The following is a 19591-nucleotide window of genomic DNA, read 5'->3' on the forward strand; positions in this document are numbered from 1 at the left end:
TTGTCGAATGATGCAGATGTTTTGTTGCTTATTTTAATGATTCCTTGAGTGCGTTGATAATAGCGTGGTTATCATTATCTATTATTATGTATTGCAAAATTGGGAGATGATATATCCACTTTGGAAGATCAAAAAATAATTTGAAATCCATTATATTTCACCAATTTTTAAGGATTAATATTGAGACTGTAATTAAGAAGACATAGTTCTTTCTTCCACCAAATCCCTGATGAAGTCTATTGACTGGTGGGGGGTCGTCAAAGAAGTTTGAAGACCATCAACAATTCTGATTTTATTATTTTTCAACTTCTGCCCCCCCCCAGGTGTAGACATCTTATTGGACCTAGACTACAACATTTGGAGGCAAGTAGATTCCAAATCCTCTATATTTCGCTACTGAAAAATTGCCGATCTCAAGTTCTCAGTGAATAAAGAGTGGAAAAAGATGAACCGCAGCTACATCTCAAACGTGTGAACAACTTTCCGGCCTATCTTCGATGTTGTCATTGGTAGGCTTGTCGAAATATGCAATTAATCGATTAATGGCACGATAAATTAAAATGAGCGATAATTTTTTGCCAGCTGCAATAAACTCCATCCATATGCTTCAAAGTAACTGGATATAATAAAAAATTTAGTCTGGTGTTGATATTTCTTGCTCAGAGTCTGCAAGACTAAAGAAACTATAGATTTGCATAAGACCTCTTGAGATATACGCTTTAGGTCATGTTTTTCTTGTCAGCTTGCACTTTTTTGTATGTTCTACCCAAGATAATATTTTAGACTTTAGAAATGTTTGCGAATTGTGATTATATAAATTATAAGCATTTAAAGGTATTTATAAAGTGTTTTTATCCATTTCTCTTGTGTTTAGGATAAGAAATTATAAGAATCATTTTGTATTCCTCATTGATTGGAAATTCTTAATATTTGATCAACTTTTTAATTTATTTTTTCTCCGTCAAGGACAATAATTACGATTGAACATGATAATAATCGCGAGTAATTAGTAGCTAAATAGCAAAAATACCAAATAACCTTTAAAAACCACAGGTGTTATAAGTACGTAGAAGCTATACTACATTATTTTTTTCAATTCCAACTTACTAGTGAAGATAATAAAAAGATAGCTAGGATCTTAGGACTGTTGAACGGTCAACAAGATCGGAGGGATTAGAAATAAGACTGAGAAGGACTGATTAGGAATGCAGCCACAGAGCTGATCCAACAATACTGATGAGTGATAAGCATGGCTGCCAGAACAGGGGCCATTGTCCCCTCTTTTTAAAAATAATAAAAATGAAAAGTTGAGTGATAATGTTGCAATAAAAAGGTGAAGTCTTTTGTATTAAACTGTACCTCCTCCTCCCCTTCATTTTTGAATTGGTTCCGTCGACCCTGGTGATGGGCAATATACCTGGAACCAAACAATATATAATTACATATGACGTAATTGTATACGTTTCTTGCTTAGTTTCCAAGATAAATGATGACGTCATAAAAACTATGAACAACAAGTACTCATATTCTAAATTACTCGTCAATAGTGATACAAACGTGACAACTCCCCCACCACTATATAAAGATCGCAATACTTTTCTTAATCATTGGGACACCCATTTTTGCAGTTAAGTTGTGGATACTTTTTACATTGATGATCCAGGTACGAGTCTAGGGGCAAGGGTACTAACCGGACACATCCTTTGTTATTGGTCAAAAGTAGGATATTTATGTGAGCTGAAATCTACTTTTTGACCCTCAAAAAAGTAACTTGTTGCACTTTCGATCCGGGCATGGATAAACAATTTGAATAGTCAGCAAAACATTATTTAAGGTAAAAGATAGTAAGCATTGTTAGTTGTAGAACGGATAAAGACTCAATTATTTAACATATTTCAATCATAAATGCATTAAATATACATATGCACACATTTCCTGTTAGTGAACTATAAATACTGTGAAATTAAAGATTTTTAATTTCATTTTGGGAAGAAAAAATGGATCCCCCTTTTTTAAGACGTGGAAACCCCAATACGACGACAAAAAAAACAACTTGAACAATCAGTTACGAATAGGGTAATTTTTGATGAAATACAGAGCCGAATCCCGAGGCTAAAAGGCATCTTTCACATCAATAGTAGTATCCATGTATACAAAACATAAATCTTAAAAACTTTATGCCAAGTTCCTTTACATTTATATATATTTAACGTTTTGTTTCTTGAAATATTTAATCAAGTGAAGAATAAACTATGATCGATAGACGTAATATATTAGTCATTCTCAAAGTTTAATGGCGATAGAAATAATTAATGTTACAAACTATGGCAAAGTTAGAAATGAATAATTAAGTATCTATGTAGATGTTACAAAGTTAACTATAACCCTTCAAAGGGTGGATTTGGAAGCAAAAAAAAAAAAATACGACGAAAGGGTTTCAAAGGAGTACAAGAGTAATAACACTGGAATTATATATATATATATATAACCAAGCTTCAAGACGCTCCCTTTGTCTTCGTCAATGAAGTACGTAAAACATAGTAAGCGCTTTTTTTTTAATACCTTCCTCTTGTGAAAGTGGAAGTATTAATAATTATTACTATTCCAAAAAATGAATATATCCCGTGCAGAAGTACGAAGAGGTCTTCTACTTTTGATATTTTCATTTATAGTGTGTTTTTACTTTTTATTAAGTAAGCATAAATGGAGAATCGAAAACATCATTTCCGACAAGGGAAGGAGGGAAGCGACGAATCAAAATGATAGGAATTGGTTCTCTGACTGTACTCATGTCTACTTGGACGTTGGTACAAACATTGGTGTTCAGATACGCAAAGTCTTTGAGCCACATCTCTATCCTGAAGCCAAAATGCATCCCTACTTTAATAAACACTTTGGAGGACCTGAGTACCGAAAAAGTAGAGTCTGTGCCATAGGCTTCGAGCCCAATCCCCGCTTTGAAAAGCGGTTGAAAGAATTAGAGTCCAAATATAATAGATGTGGATATCGAGTTAAAATTTTTACTAAAACCGCTGTCTCCGCTTTCACGCAGAAAGGAGGAATGGATTTCTGGAGTGATGGACAAGAGGAGTCGAATGAACTGGGTGGTACAATAGTCAAGGTGGGCCAAAATCCATCGCTCAATAAAGGAAGTGTGGACCTGATACGACTCTCAGATCTTGTACTAAATCAAGTCAATAAAAGAAATAAGAGCGAAGATGGAGTTGTGCTCATGAAGATGGACATTGAGGGAAGTGAGCTGGAAGTCCTTACAGATCTTTTACTGACAGGGGCTCTATCAACAATCAATCTGACTTTTGTGGAGTGGCATCTGCAATTTAAGGATAAAATCCCGCGTGGACGTGATATGAATAAAGTCAAGTCCTTGATCGAAAACACGAAAGATATTAGTCAAAAGTACAGGCTCAAAGATGCCTTACACATACTAGATATGGATGATGAGACCTACTACGACTCAGACTTTTCTCTTCCTCAGTGCTAAATCTTGGGAGTGATTTACTTATATATATATATTTAAAACGTAGGAGCTCTAAATGTTATTAAAAGTTATTCCACGTTGTTTGAATATATTATTTGCCAGTATATGTACTTAACTATCTTATACATCCTGTTCTTCATATACTATTTAGAACACACTTGTATTGTGCCTACATTGACTTTTAGCAAATGCAGTGAAATAATCAATATTTTTAGACACGCTGTTTCTTTACACATACATAATAGATACCTTATTCTAGAAAATTATTGTTAACACTTCGTACCACTCATCAGCTAGATAAACCAATTTATTCGCATGTACCTTTCTGTAACTTTTCGTTATTTCAATTTATATTTTGGTTTTCTCATTATTAATTGTATTCGTTTTCCTTCTCCTTTCATTCTATTCATGTTCTTTGATTGTTTTGCTCGGGTGATACACCCTGGATTCTTGGAAAATATTCATCTCAGTACTTAAATAAAAATCAATTTTTTATTACTTACTAAATTTGTCCGATAATTTGTCGAAATATAAATTTTAATGTTCAAGTTTTGTTTTTTTAAAGAAAATTTTTGATGTTTCAAGGTGATTAAATCATGATTGCAGAAATCTGAGATGTCCTATATAATTGAGTACAAAGTAAGTACTTTGTATTGAGCCTCATATAAGGAAAGTTTTTATGCAGAATCTATATTACGTATATACATACGTGTTAATGATTCCTTTATTTCCTCCCTAACTACGTATATTTTCAATTTTATCGGAGAAAAAAGCGTCTTTTGAAGAGCTTATTATCATCTCCAGAAAAATTGATCACATGCGCATATCAGTCTACATTTCTAACTGGTTAGAGTGTCATGATTTTTTTTTCTGTAAAGTAATCTATGCATTGAATAGCTCTTTGTCAAAATATAAGTACATTGACTGATCTCTCATGTAATGAAGACCCCTTAATTGCCTCGAACCTACAAAATAAATTTGAAATTTAAAAACAAGATATTAGAATTCCACATTATAATTTATGTTAATGAATTATTAGACAATTTAATTAGTAATAAGAAACAAAATGTTATTACAATACTTCAAGGTGTAATACGCGAATAAAATGATCAACGAACGAAATGAATACAATTAACAATGGAAAAACACGCAATACAGATTAATATAGGTAAAACTGACATAATTAATATAAACAGAAGTGTACATGTGAAGAAATTGATTGAAGTAGCTGATCAATGGTGAGACGTGTTAACAATATAAAAACAAAATGCATTCATATTTGTGATTAGTGTTAATAATAATTTTGTAGAATAAGGTATCTATGCATGTGAAAAAAAAACTGCCTGTCTAAAAATATTGCTTATTTCACTGCATTTGGTAAAAGTCAATGTATGCACAATCCATAAAATATATTCAAACAACGTGCAATAACTTTTAATAAAATTTCGAGCTCCTACTTTTTAAATATATATAAGTAAATCACTCCCAAGATTTAGCACTGAGGAAGAGAAAAGTCTGAGTCGTAGTAGGTCTCATCATCCATATCTAGTATGTGTAAGGCATCTTTGAGCCTGTACTTTTGACTAATATCTTTCGTGTTTTCGATCAAGGACTTGACTTTATTCATATCACGTCCACGCGGGATTTTATCCTTAAATTGCAGATGCCACTCCACAAAAGTCAGATTGATTGTTGATAGAGCCCCTGTCAGTAAAAGATCTGTAAGGACTTCCAGCTCACTTCCCTCAATGTCCATCTTCATGAGCACAACTCCATCTTCGCTCTTATTTCTTTTATTGACTTGATTTAGTACAAGATCTGAGAGTCGTATCAGGTCCACACTTCCTTTATTGAGCGATGGATTTTGGCCCACCTTGACTATTGTACCACCCAGTTCATTCGACTCCTCTTGTCCATCACTCCAGAAATCCATTCCTCCTTTCTGCGTGAAAGCGGAGACAGCGGTCTTAGTAAAAATTTTAACTCGATATCCACATCTATTATATTTGGACTCTAATTCTTTCAACCGCTTTTCAAAGCGGGGATTGGGCTCGAAGCCTATGGCACAGACTCTACTTTTTCGGTACTCAGGTCCTCCAAAGTGTTTATTAAAGTAGGGATGCATTTTGGCTTCAGGATAGAGATGTGGCTCAAAGACTTTGCGTATCTGAACACCAATGTTTGTACCAACGTCCAAGTAGACATGAGTACAGTCAGAGAACCAATTCCTATCATTTTGATTCGTCGCTTCCCTCCTTCCCTTGTCGGAAATGATGTTTTCGATTCTCCATTTATGCTTACTTAATAAAAAGTAAAAACACACTATAAATGAAAATATCAAAAGTAGAAGACCTCTTCGTACTTCTGCACGGGATATATTCATTTTTTGGAATAGTAATAATTATTAATACTTCTACTTTTTACACGAGGAAGGTATTTTAAAGTGCTATGTTTAACGTCGTTATAGGAAGAAAACGGAACAAGTGGCTTACATAAGGTTCATTAAAAATCAATTGACTCTTTCTTCACTTATTGACAACGATAAATTAATAGCCAAAACTCTTACTGAATAAATCTCCTCAATTATTCATAAATCCTATTAACAAGAATCGTAGCTATGTATTGAATTATAGGTTATTTTCGCAGTTGCGTCAAAAAATGACAAGCACTTTAACAAGTTACTGTTCCATATCAAAGTACAATGGATGTCAAAAAGTTTATGTTTATAGTTTCATTTTTTTCCCCCTTTCATAGTTTTTGACTACTAGAGATCCCATTTTGAACGGAAATTTAATCAAATGGAATAAGACTTTGCTTATTCAACTGATTTATATACAAAATTTAATGAAGTTAACTTACAATTAGAAGGAGACACTCAAAATTTAGTGAAAACAAAGTCCTTTACTACAGCCTTTCATCGTAAGATTAATTTGAGACGTGAAATTTCCCAGTTTCTCAACTGTCATTGAACAACGTCCAAGATGATGACGTGTTGGTCTACGCTCAACATTTAAATGTCTTTCATGTCGATTATAAAACAAGGTTTGATGATCTTTTCACTATGGACATATCATTACATGGAATGATCAACCCATACGATGACATTTACGTCATGTTATAATAATAACTCATGAAAATAAGCTGTAACAAAGAACTTTAAGTGCAGTTCAGAAAGGTATATGAATAGTTTTAGCTAAGTTATTGATAGCTTTTCCGTCACGATTCCTTGTGGAAAAGGACTTTAGCGTGGTTGCCAATCTTCTTACGAAAAAACTAAATCGAGTACAAATAATTGAACGTAGAGACTTGAGATTAAATCTAAATTATTTGAACCAATTGTTGACAAATTCTGATGTGAGCATCCAACTGACCTTTCCTATTAATGATTCAATCATTATTGTCTTGTCATTTTATGATGGTTATAGTCTTCTTATTTTTTTGGTTCCAATCTTAATATGTGCTAACTTGGATTTGGTGTTTTTTCAATAAATAAAAGTCATTTATCTTTTTTATTACAATTGTTTTATTTAAAAAAATCATATCAAAGTGAGAATCACCACATGTATGTAAGCTATTAAAAAAATGGAATTTCAGTCAGAAAATTTTGTGTCTGAAAGTTTTTGGTTGTTTTAAAATAAATTTTAATTTTTTTAATAAAAAAAAACAACAACAACAAGAATATCGCCGTGTTAAAAATAATTCAAATCACATTATTTTTCTAAATATTTATTAACTTTACAAAAATAAGATTTTCTTTTCCAAAAAAGATCAACCTAATAACAACAAGACCCTTACAACAATATTGATTAATTCTCTGATGTTCTAATTCAGAGTAAGTTAATCTTTCATAGGTTTGATAGTCTACAGACATTTACCACTAGACAGTTTTATATATTAATAGGAGATAGAATTACATAAGCATCAGATCTTACATATGTTGGGAACATATATTTTGTCTGCACAAAGATAAAAGGAAGGGTAAATATTTTGAATGTGATCAGATTTGATTGAATTTAGGCCAAAGTTTACCTGCTTTGTAAAATTATTTGTCGGACACTAAATAATAGATTATTATCGTGAGACTAAATTTGTAAATATTTTGCATCTCTGGTTATAATGAATCATACAAATATCTACAGAATGACAAAGTGGGACCAATTCGACAAAAATTATAACTATGAGCTTATGACGTCTCTGCATTTAAGCTGACCACTGGCTCAACTTTCACAGGGAAAAACATGATTTGTATGTAAAATATTAGTTTTTTTGATAATTCATTTTTTGTTTATTTTTAGTATTTGACCGGAACAATTTTACCACATTATCAAAAACGAAGTGTAAATATTTTTTCGCCGCACCCGGTATATTAAATATGTATTAAGAGTATTGCAAATATCTTGCAAAAAATGTTTTTTTTATTATAGTACGAACATTTTTACATCATTTATTTTATTAAATAATGGAATAATTAAAAAAGGGAAAACATCCTCATTGACGTCACGAGGGGTAGATTTTACCTTATTTAAGGACCAATACATGGGACTGGACCACGTTCTAACACTAAGTACAAATATGTTTAATACATACTACAAAAATGCAACATAAATGCATAATTGCCTTAAATTGTTTTGGTCTCCTACAGAGAAAGAAAAAATTGCTTTAAAGAAATCATAAATATATAATTTTCCTTTTGGTCGCATATTTTTAATTTATTTGAATTTAAATGTGTAAACACTTTTTGTCGATGTATTTGTAGTAAACGATATATAAACAATATTCAATCATAATGACTCATGGAATAAATTATTTCATGACGATTAATCATTAATGGCTTACAAAGTAACATTTGGAGTAGACGTGAATAAATGTGAGGCCATTTTTCGATGAATTGTTTTCATTTTTTTAGGAGGGGGGTCAAATACACACAGTTTGTCAGCTGGTGGGTGCAATTATCAACTCATCTCATGTTTTTTCTTCTTCATATTTATCTCTTTTATAAGTGTACAAATTTCAACTACACACCCGGTATTTACTTCATTAACTATTCCTAGATTATTACATGGAGTAATTGCAATATTATAATGTTAACACATAACTTATTAATTAATCCTATCTGACTAATTAATTCTTTCTTTGTCAATGATGTCGTTTCGCATCATCAACTTCAAATTCGATTTCTGGCGTATTGAATATTTTAATGAGTATATTTAGCATTTTAATAGGTAGATGGCATTCCAATATTTACATGTTGTATCAGGCTTGTTGTTAAGACTGCACTATGCTTCTAGCATAGCTGATCAGTTGCACATTAAGTGTCAATGAGAGAAATTGTCGACACTGCTCTGCTTACGACGTAGATAGCTAACAAGCCATATTAATTTATTATAATTGAATGTTGACATATCTTAGATGATACTAGAATTTCAGATTTGCTCAGAATAAAAATATTGTGTGGTCTAAATTTCTTAAAAAGTAGCATGACTTTATATGCCATCAATGGGACTTTATAATGGTTTACAGGAAAATCATGAATAATGCCAACAAATAAGCTATTTGAACATATTAAAGATTGATTCAAATGAAGTACCAAACTTAGAAGCTAATATCTTTTTATTTTTTCTATATGTGCTTGATATCCCATATGAAGTTATAGAATAGACCTTAAATTTTAATTTAAAAAAATGCCTTTGAAAAAGGTAGATTTTTGTCAATTTTGTCTTTAATATTTATTCATATATTTAAATATAATGATTTTATATTACTATAATAATCGTTTATTATAATTTTGACTAAAATAATTTAGATGGAAGAGGATTAAAATAAGTTTATAAATACTTAATATTCAAAATAATTAAAATTAATTCTACTCATAAACGATCGAATTTTTTCCACCGAAATATTATTCTAATATATTTATATTAGGAATTTTCTCCAAAAATGACAAAAAAATTCCCAATTTTGTAGTCCTATTTTATGTTAAAATGATAGATAATGGCCAAGACTTTAAAATAAAACTGTTTATTCCGTTGTTTCTTCCATAACTTTTGTGCAATGGCCGTTTAAATAATATGTCTCGAGTGACAAACAGAATTGAAAATTCACACTTATAGATAAATTCCTGGCTTTAAGTAGCCATATCTACTGATAGGAAAGGACTACAGGCTTGATTTACATATCATTTTATTGGGAATTTAACCAGCTTTAACTTAATACCTAATTTATACTATTTCTTGTAAAGAAACATTTAAAAAATTACATGTAGTCCCTAATTTTATTGACGTGTGACAGAAAAATACCCTCGGCCATGGATGGTACATAAAAAAATTTGGGGCTAGATACTTAAAAATTTGATCGTTTGTATCTGAAATTGTATACTTTAGGCTGATGTGTTTATTTTTCCCCTACCAGCTGTAATATTTCCGATTTTTTAATTTTATTTTACTATTTACGCATATAAAATTTTATGGAAATTTTTTAGTATTACAAGGGGCCTCACTTTGATTTAACTTATCATTCAAATAATAAAATGAAGTACTTTAGAACTATAATGTTAGTGAATGGTGCCTTTTAGAGAACATTCTAAAATTTGAAACTTTTTTCAAGGAGCATTAACAGGAACGGGGCGTGGAAAAAGACGGATTTAAAATCCCTTTATAATGAAAACCAAGGTTAATAGAAATACAAAGTTATACCATAACGCGTGTACGACTGATGTTTGACTTCCACCACGCTTTTAATATTGACGTCATAGTAGATGAGTGGTTGCTTGTTTTGTCAAATCTGCCTATCTTGTCCAGAGGTCGGTACAATACATCAGATTGAAAATTATAGAAATCACGATTACGTGATGGTCTAACCTTGTATTTCTATTAACCTTGATGAAAACATAGATTTTAGCCTTCTGATCATGAATCTAAGATTACTTTTATTACAAAATAATCATTAAAAAAACAACAATAGGTGGATTAAGACCTCTTTCCAACGCTGTTTCATACTAAGCACTGTTGAATTTGTCAGACAAGACTAGACGATATGTATTCGTCAATAAATGTACTTTTTATGGCAAAGACTAGACAAAGACGAGACGACAATTATAATTTTTTTGTTTCGCACCTGACGAAACAAAGGCAAGACAAAAAGTGACTAGACAAAATGTTTCGCCTTATCTTTGTCTCGTCTTGTGCAAAGGGAGGCTAGGCTGAAGACGCATATAAAGAGCGTTTTCACTGATCCTATATGGTATTTTTATTAATTATTACTCTGATAACATGTAATAAATAGATCAACCAAAAACGATATTTACATTCCTAAAAGCATTTAGTACACCAAGGATTTCTTGGGCAGTTATATTATTAATGCATATTTAGCATATATGGGAGTACTACTACCTAGGGTTAAATAAAATAACCAACATGCCTCTATAGGGGGTCCGTAAGAAGTGGGCTTGAGGAGCTGTGACCCATCTACAAAAATAATGAGGTTTTTTTTGGTCAGGATGAAAAAATTATGGTAAAAAATTTAGTTTTTTTGTGAATAGTTAGGGTTTTTGAAATTTTTTCAAAAAAAATGCAATTTTTGTGAACAGCTGTGGATTTTTGATATTTTTTTCAAAAAATAAATAAAGCAAGCCCCCTCCAAAAAAAATATAAATATATAATTGTGTGGAGGCTCCTGCACTAGTTTGTGGTAAATTAATTTTACTACAAGTTCTTTTGGGGTAACGACAAAAAAAATTATAGGACCTCTAATCTAACGGAATGAAAATAATTTCTAAATTATGTTGAGCGTAAAAAAAAACGAGAAAGAATGTCATTAAAAATATGGTAACTTTGAGCACGTCGTTACATTTATTGTATTACGCAACAATTCTAAAAAAGAAACAGAAAAAACTATAGAAATCCTACGGTATTTAACCAAATAAGTCCAAATCTCTTAGGTACTCCGATTGTCATTATTTAGCCACAATTTTTAAAATGAATTCCAAATATACCTTTATAAATATATATAATAGAGTTTGTGTGGGTGGTTGACCTTTATGGGTACCCATAACGTTGGACCCTCTAGGCGGAAATTTTTCATGAGTGCCTCTTTTTAATCTGGTCAGGCTAAGACAGGTGTCATAAAATACAATTAGGCACCCCATCTACTTTAATCCCGGTTTATATCCCGGCCCACGGTTGTACTTGCGTGACAACGCGACGAACAAACTGGTTGAAACCCACTGTCACTTAAATTAATATAATCAGCGACGCCATCCACTATAGACCGTTTGTTAGTCACGTTGGCACGCAAGACAACCCATGGGAGGGATATCAACCGTTTCTCAAATGATAATCCATGAATTGGCAATGGGTTCCAACCCGTTTGTCAATCGTGTTGAACGCACAACAACACGTGGGTTGGGATATCAACTGTGTTTATAGTGTATGGCGTTTATGATGATATTAAATGATGTGGCACGCAAGACAACCCGTGGGAGGGATATCAAACGTTTCTCGGATGATAATACATGAATTGGCAGTGGATTTCAAACCAGTTGTCTTGCGTTGGCACGCAAGACAACTCATGAACCGGGATATCAACCGAGGTTATAGTGGATGGCGTCCCTGATTGTAATACATGAATTGAATAAGGATACAGACTCCAAATCAAGATAAGTGAACATGCTGCATATTTAATGGGCCGAGCATCCATTTGTGTCTCTGGAATGGGTCTCGGAAGATAATGTGAAATTTATGATTTCAATGATTTTCCGCATTAACGGTCTTGTTCAGTTATTATGCACATTAACTAGTTGTTTTGTATATTAACGGATTTCTTACTTCAATTGCAACACATATATATATATATACGGAGAGGGATCAACAAGGAATGATATTCCTGTCCTTATGGAAACGGAGTATAGATATAGTCTGTGTAACTTATTACATCATTAATTAATCAAAAAGAATGAATTATGACGTATAAAGTTCAGACGAGGGAATCAAAAGCTGACGACAAGATACATAGGATATTTTTGGGTTAGCGAGGTAGCACCGTGTGAGAGACAACACGTCTGCTGACAGAGATTACTAAAAACTATAGTACTCCTTGCTCATTCAACCTAAGGTTAGGTGATAACTTAGATATAAGAAAAAATATGAATTATCAGGCTTCGACTCACAGATCCAGCTAATTTTGCTTATAAAGGCGAGTATCCACCTGACCTTACATTTTAGAGACGGAAGTGTCATCAATATTTGTGGCCTGTTCTTAAAACGGATAATGTAGCTGGGAAAAGCTGTAATTTCTTATCTGTCTTCAAAGATCAATCTTCATCTGAGGCATAAGGAAATCATACAGAGAAAGGTATGTGTTTATGTACTCTCATGACGAAAATTAAGCTATTTGTAAAACAGCATAATGAAAATAGCGTGTTGTCTGTAAAGTAGTTTGATAAGTACAATTTTTTGATCAATAACTAGAGTTGTAAAAATATGACATTGGACGAGTACAATACTGTTTGTAGTTAGAATCTGCACAGTGTTTTTTTGTTTTTTTTTTCCAAAGCTGTAATCATTATTCTTGAAGAAATAACATCTAAATAAAGGATATTCACTAAAATATAAAAGACAAAGAGTTTTGTTGTTGTTGTTGGCAACCTGAACAGTGTTTGTTTTTAATTTTCAGAAGCTGTTATCATTATTCTTCCATTCTTGAGGAGAGAACATCTAAGTTCTTAGTGTAACCACAGGTGAGTATCCTCATGAACAAGACTAAGGATTTGTGGGGGAATGAGAAGTGTAAGTTCCTGTTGGACTTAGAGTTGAATCAAAATCGAAAACCGATTAATTCCTGCCTTTGTCCATGCTTGAAACTGAGGGGAACTTGTGTTCCCCTCAGTATCAGATAATTTAATGAAACGTCATGACAGCTAAGCTGCTTTTCTCTCAAATATACTTCAAACTATCTGAGTTACTAGGTTAATTTTTGATTCCACTTTTTTTTAATTTCTAAAAATGCTTACGATTTACAACCCTATATATAACACAGGGTTGATCTTATCTAGTGATACACTTTATTTAGATTTTAATGAATTGGAAATTTATTCATCGATTGTTTTCAAAAACTCGGTGAAAGAGAGGTTTTGTGACTCAAGATTCCTTAATGTCAAATTTTTACTCAATTAAAAACAAACAAAAAACGAGAACGATTAAAATGGAGAAACAAAGGAGTGAAATTTTGAAGCTTCTTTTACGCGGCATGTTCCCCATGGCCATATCTAAGGAGTTCGAGTGCAACCGTACCACTGTTTATCGGACAGGGGACTTATTCACCGCCACCATGGTCTTAGGCGTTGTGGCCAGCATAGCCGAAGTCTACCCTCCCATTTTTGTAGAGAAGAAGGCTCAATGCAGATGCTCAAATCGAACTTCTGGAATAAGAAAATGCTACCTTGGGCCAGAGAAAAGTTTGGGGACAACTTTGTTTTCACTCAAGACGGAGGTCCGTGTCATCGCGCCGCTAAGAACCAGGCCTTTCCCTAGAGACAACTTTCCGGACTTTTGGGACCTCAAAATGTGACCGTCTTGCTCTCCAGACACAAGTCCCTTGGACTGCTCTATCTAGGCGCGTTTGGAGGAGAGGGTGCAGGCTACTCCTCACAGAAGTATCCAGTCTCTAGAGGGTTCCATTAAGAAGGAGTGGACCAATTTCGAATCTGACTATATAGTCAAAGCCTGCAAAAGATTTAAGCCTAGTATTGAGGCAATTAGTAGATCTAAGGTGCTAACATTTTGAATAAAAGTTGTACCAAGCACTATACTTTTGCGACGAAACAAATAAGAGATGAAAAATTAGTCAAATTAATTATACTACGAGTAGTACGTACTATTCACAAACTGTTCAAGTATCAATCAGTAGAAAATTTCCTATTTGAGGATAATCGTGATTGTCGTGATCCACGAACTTAACCTTTGTTATAAAGTATACATGAGGTATAATTTATTCTCTCAGAATCTGTAGGCCATAGGATTCTTCATTCTTAACAAATATTAAATATATCAGACCTTTTTCGATGAACTACCTATTTTGGGCTCCGATGAGTAGGGAGCTTTAGTTTTGTCAAGATACCGATATTTTCGTACTGGATCCGGTACCAATATAGGTATCCGTATTTTGGTATTTCATGATACTTTTTCGAAATAAAAAAAAAAGGCATTTTTGACCAATAGAGCATGAGTAAACTTTAAAAAAAACCACATTTATATCCGCAAGATGACGTAGATGTACTAAGTCGTTGTAATAAACAAATTAATGTAGAACCTACTCATAAATGCGAGATGACACCACAATCCTCGGGTATGTGAACAAACTACTAATATGTAAACAACATATTGACATGCACTTACCGCATTATTTTTGCTTAGGAGGGGGTGCTACCTCGTAATTTTTTATGCAAGAAATTTGAGGGGTTACATCATGGGAGGCCAAGTTTTTGATGACGTAGTGAAAAGGAAAATACCGGTTCCATTAGTAATTTAGTATTGTGCAGTGCGTCATATCTATATTCATAAAGCAAAAATGGTCTGTTTTGCTTGATAGTCAGTGAGGAAAATCCCGAGGTGACTATATATAGTCACCTTGTGAAAAATCTGGTGTATTGTTTAGCTGGCCCATTTTTTTTTAATTAGTAGCTGTTGTATAGTATCAGTATTCCGTTTCTACCCCTCTCAATCTTCTTAAGTAGTTTTATAATGAATGTACCGTTCTTATCTATAAATACCCTGACAGGATAGATACTGCAGGGTAGTATGACGATGTAATGAAGACTTACACATACTAATTCTCCTCCACGCCTTTTATTCTATTTTCATCGTTAACGTCACAACAGTAGCCTGAAGAATGAATTTTATTTTCCTTAGCAGTTGTCATTATTATTTAATTCCTGAGTAGTGAACATACTTTTCTAAATATATTCAAAACCTGATTGAAAATTCGTGTGTACTGATAAAAGACGGAGCGTAACCTTGAGGATTTGTTGCAAAGTTATAATTGTTAGTCCATTTCAGACTCAGATGAGAATTGGGGATGAACATCAGAGTAATTTTAGCAAGTTGCCATACTTAAAACCTTTTCCCCTTCCTCCTCCTTTGTCACCGCTGATTATACCTCATCTAATGTAATACCATGAACATAATTATTTCGTTACTTCAAAACAGTTTTCAAATTGTCAGGGTTACCATATTAATTTTTGGTTTCTTTTTCTTAACATACCCATTCTACACTGAATTTTCATCATTACTCATTCTTAGCAACCAACGTTTGTAGCTATGCCACAGTTAGTCAAAGTAAAAATAAAATATAAGGAGAGTACATGTATTTAGAGCTGTAAATCCTGAGCATTTTTAGCGTGCGAATTTTGTTGTTGTTGTTCTTCTGAAGCTGTTATGAATATTATTTGTTTCTTGAGGAGACGACATATTCATATAGATGAACTACCGGTGAGTAATAGGTAAAAACAGAGAGTAACGAGGAGGATTTCTTTGTGACTTATATTACTATTAGCAAAGCAAGTATCTATTGTTAAGGCAAAGTGGGTCTGTTCAACGACGCTTAATAACTCAGATCAACACAGGATACTACTACCCCTAGTTAGTCAGTCAATAAGAGATAAAAAATCAAGTGGAAGCTCATCTAACTTAGCTGAATTATATATTTTATCATTCATCTTTTTTTTCATTCCCTTTGTTCTTATTTGTCACCTGTTTTTATAAGAGTTGTTTATTTGTGAACAGATTTTTGTCAATCAAAATTAAGTAAAATCTTAAACTAGATCAATGTTATTATATATATATAAACGTGTATTTTTACAGCTAAAAGGACAATAAATGCCTATGAAGTAGAGCGTTATCCTTGATTATATTATAAACTAGGAGATTTAATAATCGTTCGATAAAATAAAGGAAATGCAATCGTATTTTGCTCCAAAAAACCATTGTCATAACATATAGCTGACAAATGGCATTTCAAGACATATTAATTTAGAAGTATGTGACTTATTTAATTTTGTTATACAATAACAATTATCCAGTTTATGTTAAATAATTATCTTTTATAACCCCAAAAACGCACAGTCAATTAGGTTTTCTCATTTATTGTGAAATTATCTTTGAGTGGGAGCCCATGAAATATTGGGGTACCGTTTTGAACATTAAATATTGTGAAATTTAAGCATTTCTTTTTCTATTTTAAGAACAAACAATTAATTTTAAGCTAGTTCCACCCATATATTCTTAGGTCTCATATTCTCCATTTTTATTAGTATCACTAATAGTTTTCGGTCTTTTTTTAAAGAACCTATGGGTCCCACTTTTATGAATTTCATAACTTGATCCGACCCGCAACAAAAAAACATTATAAGTGAGAAACAAGCTAACTTTTGATGGATTAAATATATAATTAAATTATATTTATATTATGAAATAATTAAATGCGTTACTCTTGTAGGTGTAAATCCCCGAGAAATTCTTTAAAATGGGATACCCAGGTGGAAACCCTAATATCAATATCGACTTCTCTCAAATACTTTTTAAGACTTATCTACATTAGGTTGAATAGACTCAATTATTGATAAAATCATGCCAACCATTTATAATTACATTGAGACTACAATTCTGAAACAGTCTAAGGTAGTTAGTTAACAGTTATTATGAATAAAAGAACTGTCGACACAAAAAAACTCAACTATAATATTCCCTAAATGCAATTGTAGTTGTTCCATGTAAAGTCAGAATAATTGTTTGTATATCATTTTTAAAACAATGTAGGTAAATTGAAGGGAAATGAAAAAATATCTACTTCATTTAAAAATCATTTCCTCAAGACTAGTATAGCAGATTTTATTAAGAAAAACAAGGCTGATATTCATTTCAATTAGGATGTACTACTTAAAAATTAATTGAAAACATCAGCAATTTTAATGGAAACATGAAAAAAATAATTAACAAGTGAAGAAACATATTTTTACACTCGATACACATAATTTACAATTAGCTTACTTGTATATTGTCAGATTGGATTTCAATTTTTACTCTTTCTGACAATTTCTTACCATTTTAGAGAGAGTGAGATAAGAAATGCAGGATTATATTTGAAAATTGAAAAAATGTATAGTAATAAACGTAGAATTTATTCAAGTATGATTAATGCCTTGGGTTTTCATCTTTTAAAGAGAAAAATAAACTTATATGAAGAGTAAATATACAATCTTCCATTTTCAAAGGGTCCGTTTTACAAGAAATATTATATATTCATAAATCAAATTGCTTAAACTTTTATTAATCACAAATTTAACTTTATTTCATATCAAACTCTTATATTAAAAATAAGTCAATACATCGTTATGCGCCCTTACTTAATAAGGGAAAAATAAATTAGACATTACATTTGCAGGATAAAATATATTTTTTTAAATAATTATCCTACTTTTCTCGTCCCTAATATAAAGCAAAGGAAAATTAATTGTGAAAATCGAGCCATTTCATAGATATTTTCAGTACCTATTCATTTGACTTAATTCCAAAATCAGTGTTTATCATTTGGTATTAAATAGTATTTAATGCATTGTTTAGTTTTTTTCTATTTCAGAAGCCATTAGATGAAGTTATTCCAGATTCATTTTAATTATAAACTACTAATTGATCCTATCATTAAATTTTGATTCATTAAAAGTATTGGGTTACTTCGTATTGATTAATCATATAGCTGTGAGTATTTAACTTGATAATGTGACATAGAACACGTTTTATAAATTAGTAATTTTCACTAACGTCTTAAGCTGCATAAATAATTGATATTTTTACTAATGCCAATGATATTAGAATTAAATAAAAGTTAAGATATTTAATAATATAAAAAAAATCTCTTATTCTTATCATTGTAATATATAATTAATGGTCTACAATATGAAAATAACATTGTTGAAACAATTTTATTTTTTAATATTATATTAGTATATATTAATATTAATACTTTAATATTCTTTAGGGTCAGATAAATAATAAAAAATGGGTATTAGATGTATACTGTTAGGTTTAAGTTCTTTTATTAATTTTTTTACCATTTTAACATATAATAGTTCATTATTTTTCTTCGTATGAATAAAAAAAAAAGTATTGATTATTATAACACTTCGTTGTTTAGACCCCCTAAAATGACACATATCAACAATACGGACGTCATATGAAAACGCTCAATAAAAATAAAAAATTAAGTCATTCATTCCACGAAATACTAGTTAATTATTGCATTATTCTAATAAACAATTACTCTTAAATTATTCATATCAATATAGAGCTTTTTTTACGTGACGTCACAGTTGTTAATATTGGGCATTTTGAGGGGCCTAAAAAACTAAGTCTTATAAAAATGAAAACGATTTTATAATATATTAAGGAAAATAGTAAACTATTGGATTTCAAAATAGGAGCAATAAATAAAAGGTCTCAAACCTTTGAGTTTATCAAAAATGTATCCCTCTAATGGCTAGTCTTAGTGTACATGCGACCCTAAATTGTATTAACAATATCTTATTATATCGTTATACGATCATATTTCCATATTGTAGATAAAAATTAACAATTACATGTGATAAAATAATATTTTTTTTGTTAAATATTACTACCTTTTGCGTCCCTAATCGATCCAATTTAAAAAATTAAAAAATAGTTGTAGAAATCTAAAATAGCATAAGGATTTTTAGAACCTTTACTTTGATTTAATTCTAATATAGGTGTTCATCATTGGTATCGAGTAGTATCAGTATTCAATGCAGATGGTGAGTTTTTTCTTATTCATTAAGGCGTTAGATGAAGTTTCATGAAGATTTATGGGGAATTTGTTCATTTTATGTAGTAAAAATGTAAAACTTTAAGCCCCAAAATGGCGTCTTCTTCAATTATGATGCAATATATGACGTCAGCAATACATTTATGAAGTGAGGAAAAGAATAATGAGGAATGGATTCATTCTACAAGTTGGTCTCATTTGATTCTATTTATACGCTCATGACATGAGATATTTTGAGCCCTTTCATAATTAATTTAAAAGAAA

General features: G+C 31.5%; 2 protein-coding genes across 4 annotated transcripts in view; both read right to left on the reverse strand.

Annotated features, from left to right (window-relative positions):
• The window catches only part of LOC121118049 (uncharacterized), a 44956-nt gene that overhangs the window by 24867 nt on the left and 498 nt on the right, over positions 1-19591 (reverse strand). The window lies entirely within an intron of this gene.
• Positions 4992-7370, reverse strand: LOC121117614 (uncharacterized). Its single transcript, XM_040712057.1, has 2 exons — positions 7273-7370; positions 4992-5799 (listed from the first exon to the last, which is right to left on the reverse strand). Exons 1-2 carry the CDS (start codon positions 7368-7370, stop codon positions 4992-4994), a joined length of 906 nt encoding a protein of 301 aa, XP_040567991.1.

The sequence above is a fragment of the Lepeophtheirus salmonis genome, chromosome 5 (genome assembly GCF_016086655.4).
Source record: "Lepeophtheirus salmonis chromosome 5, UVic_Lsal_1.4, whole genome shotgun sequence".
NCBI lineage: Eukaryota > Metazoa > Arthropoda > Copepoda > Siphonostomatoida > Caligidae > Lepeophtheirus > Lepeophtheirus salmonis.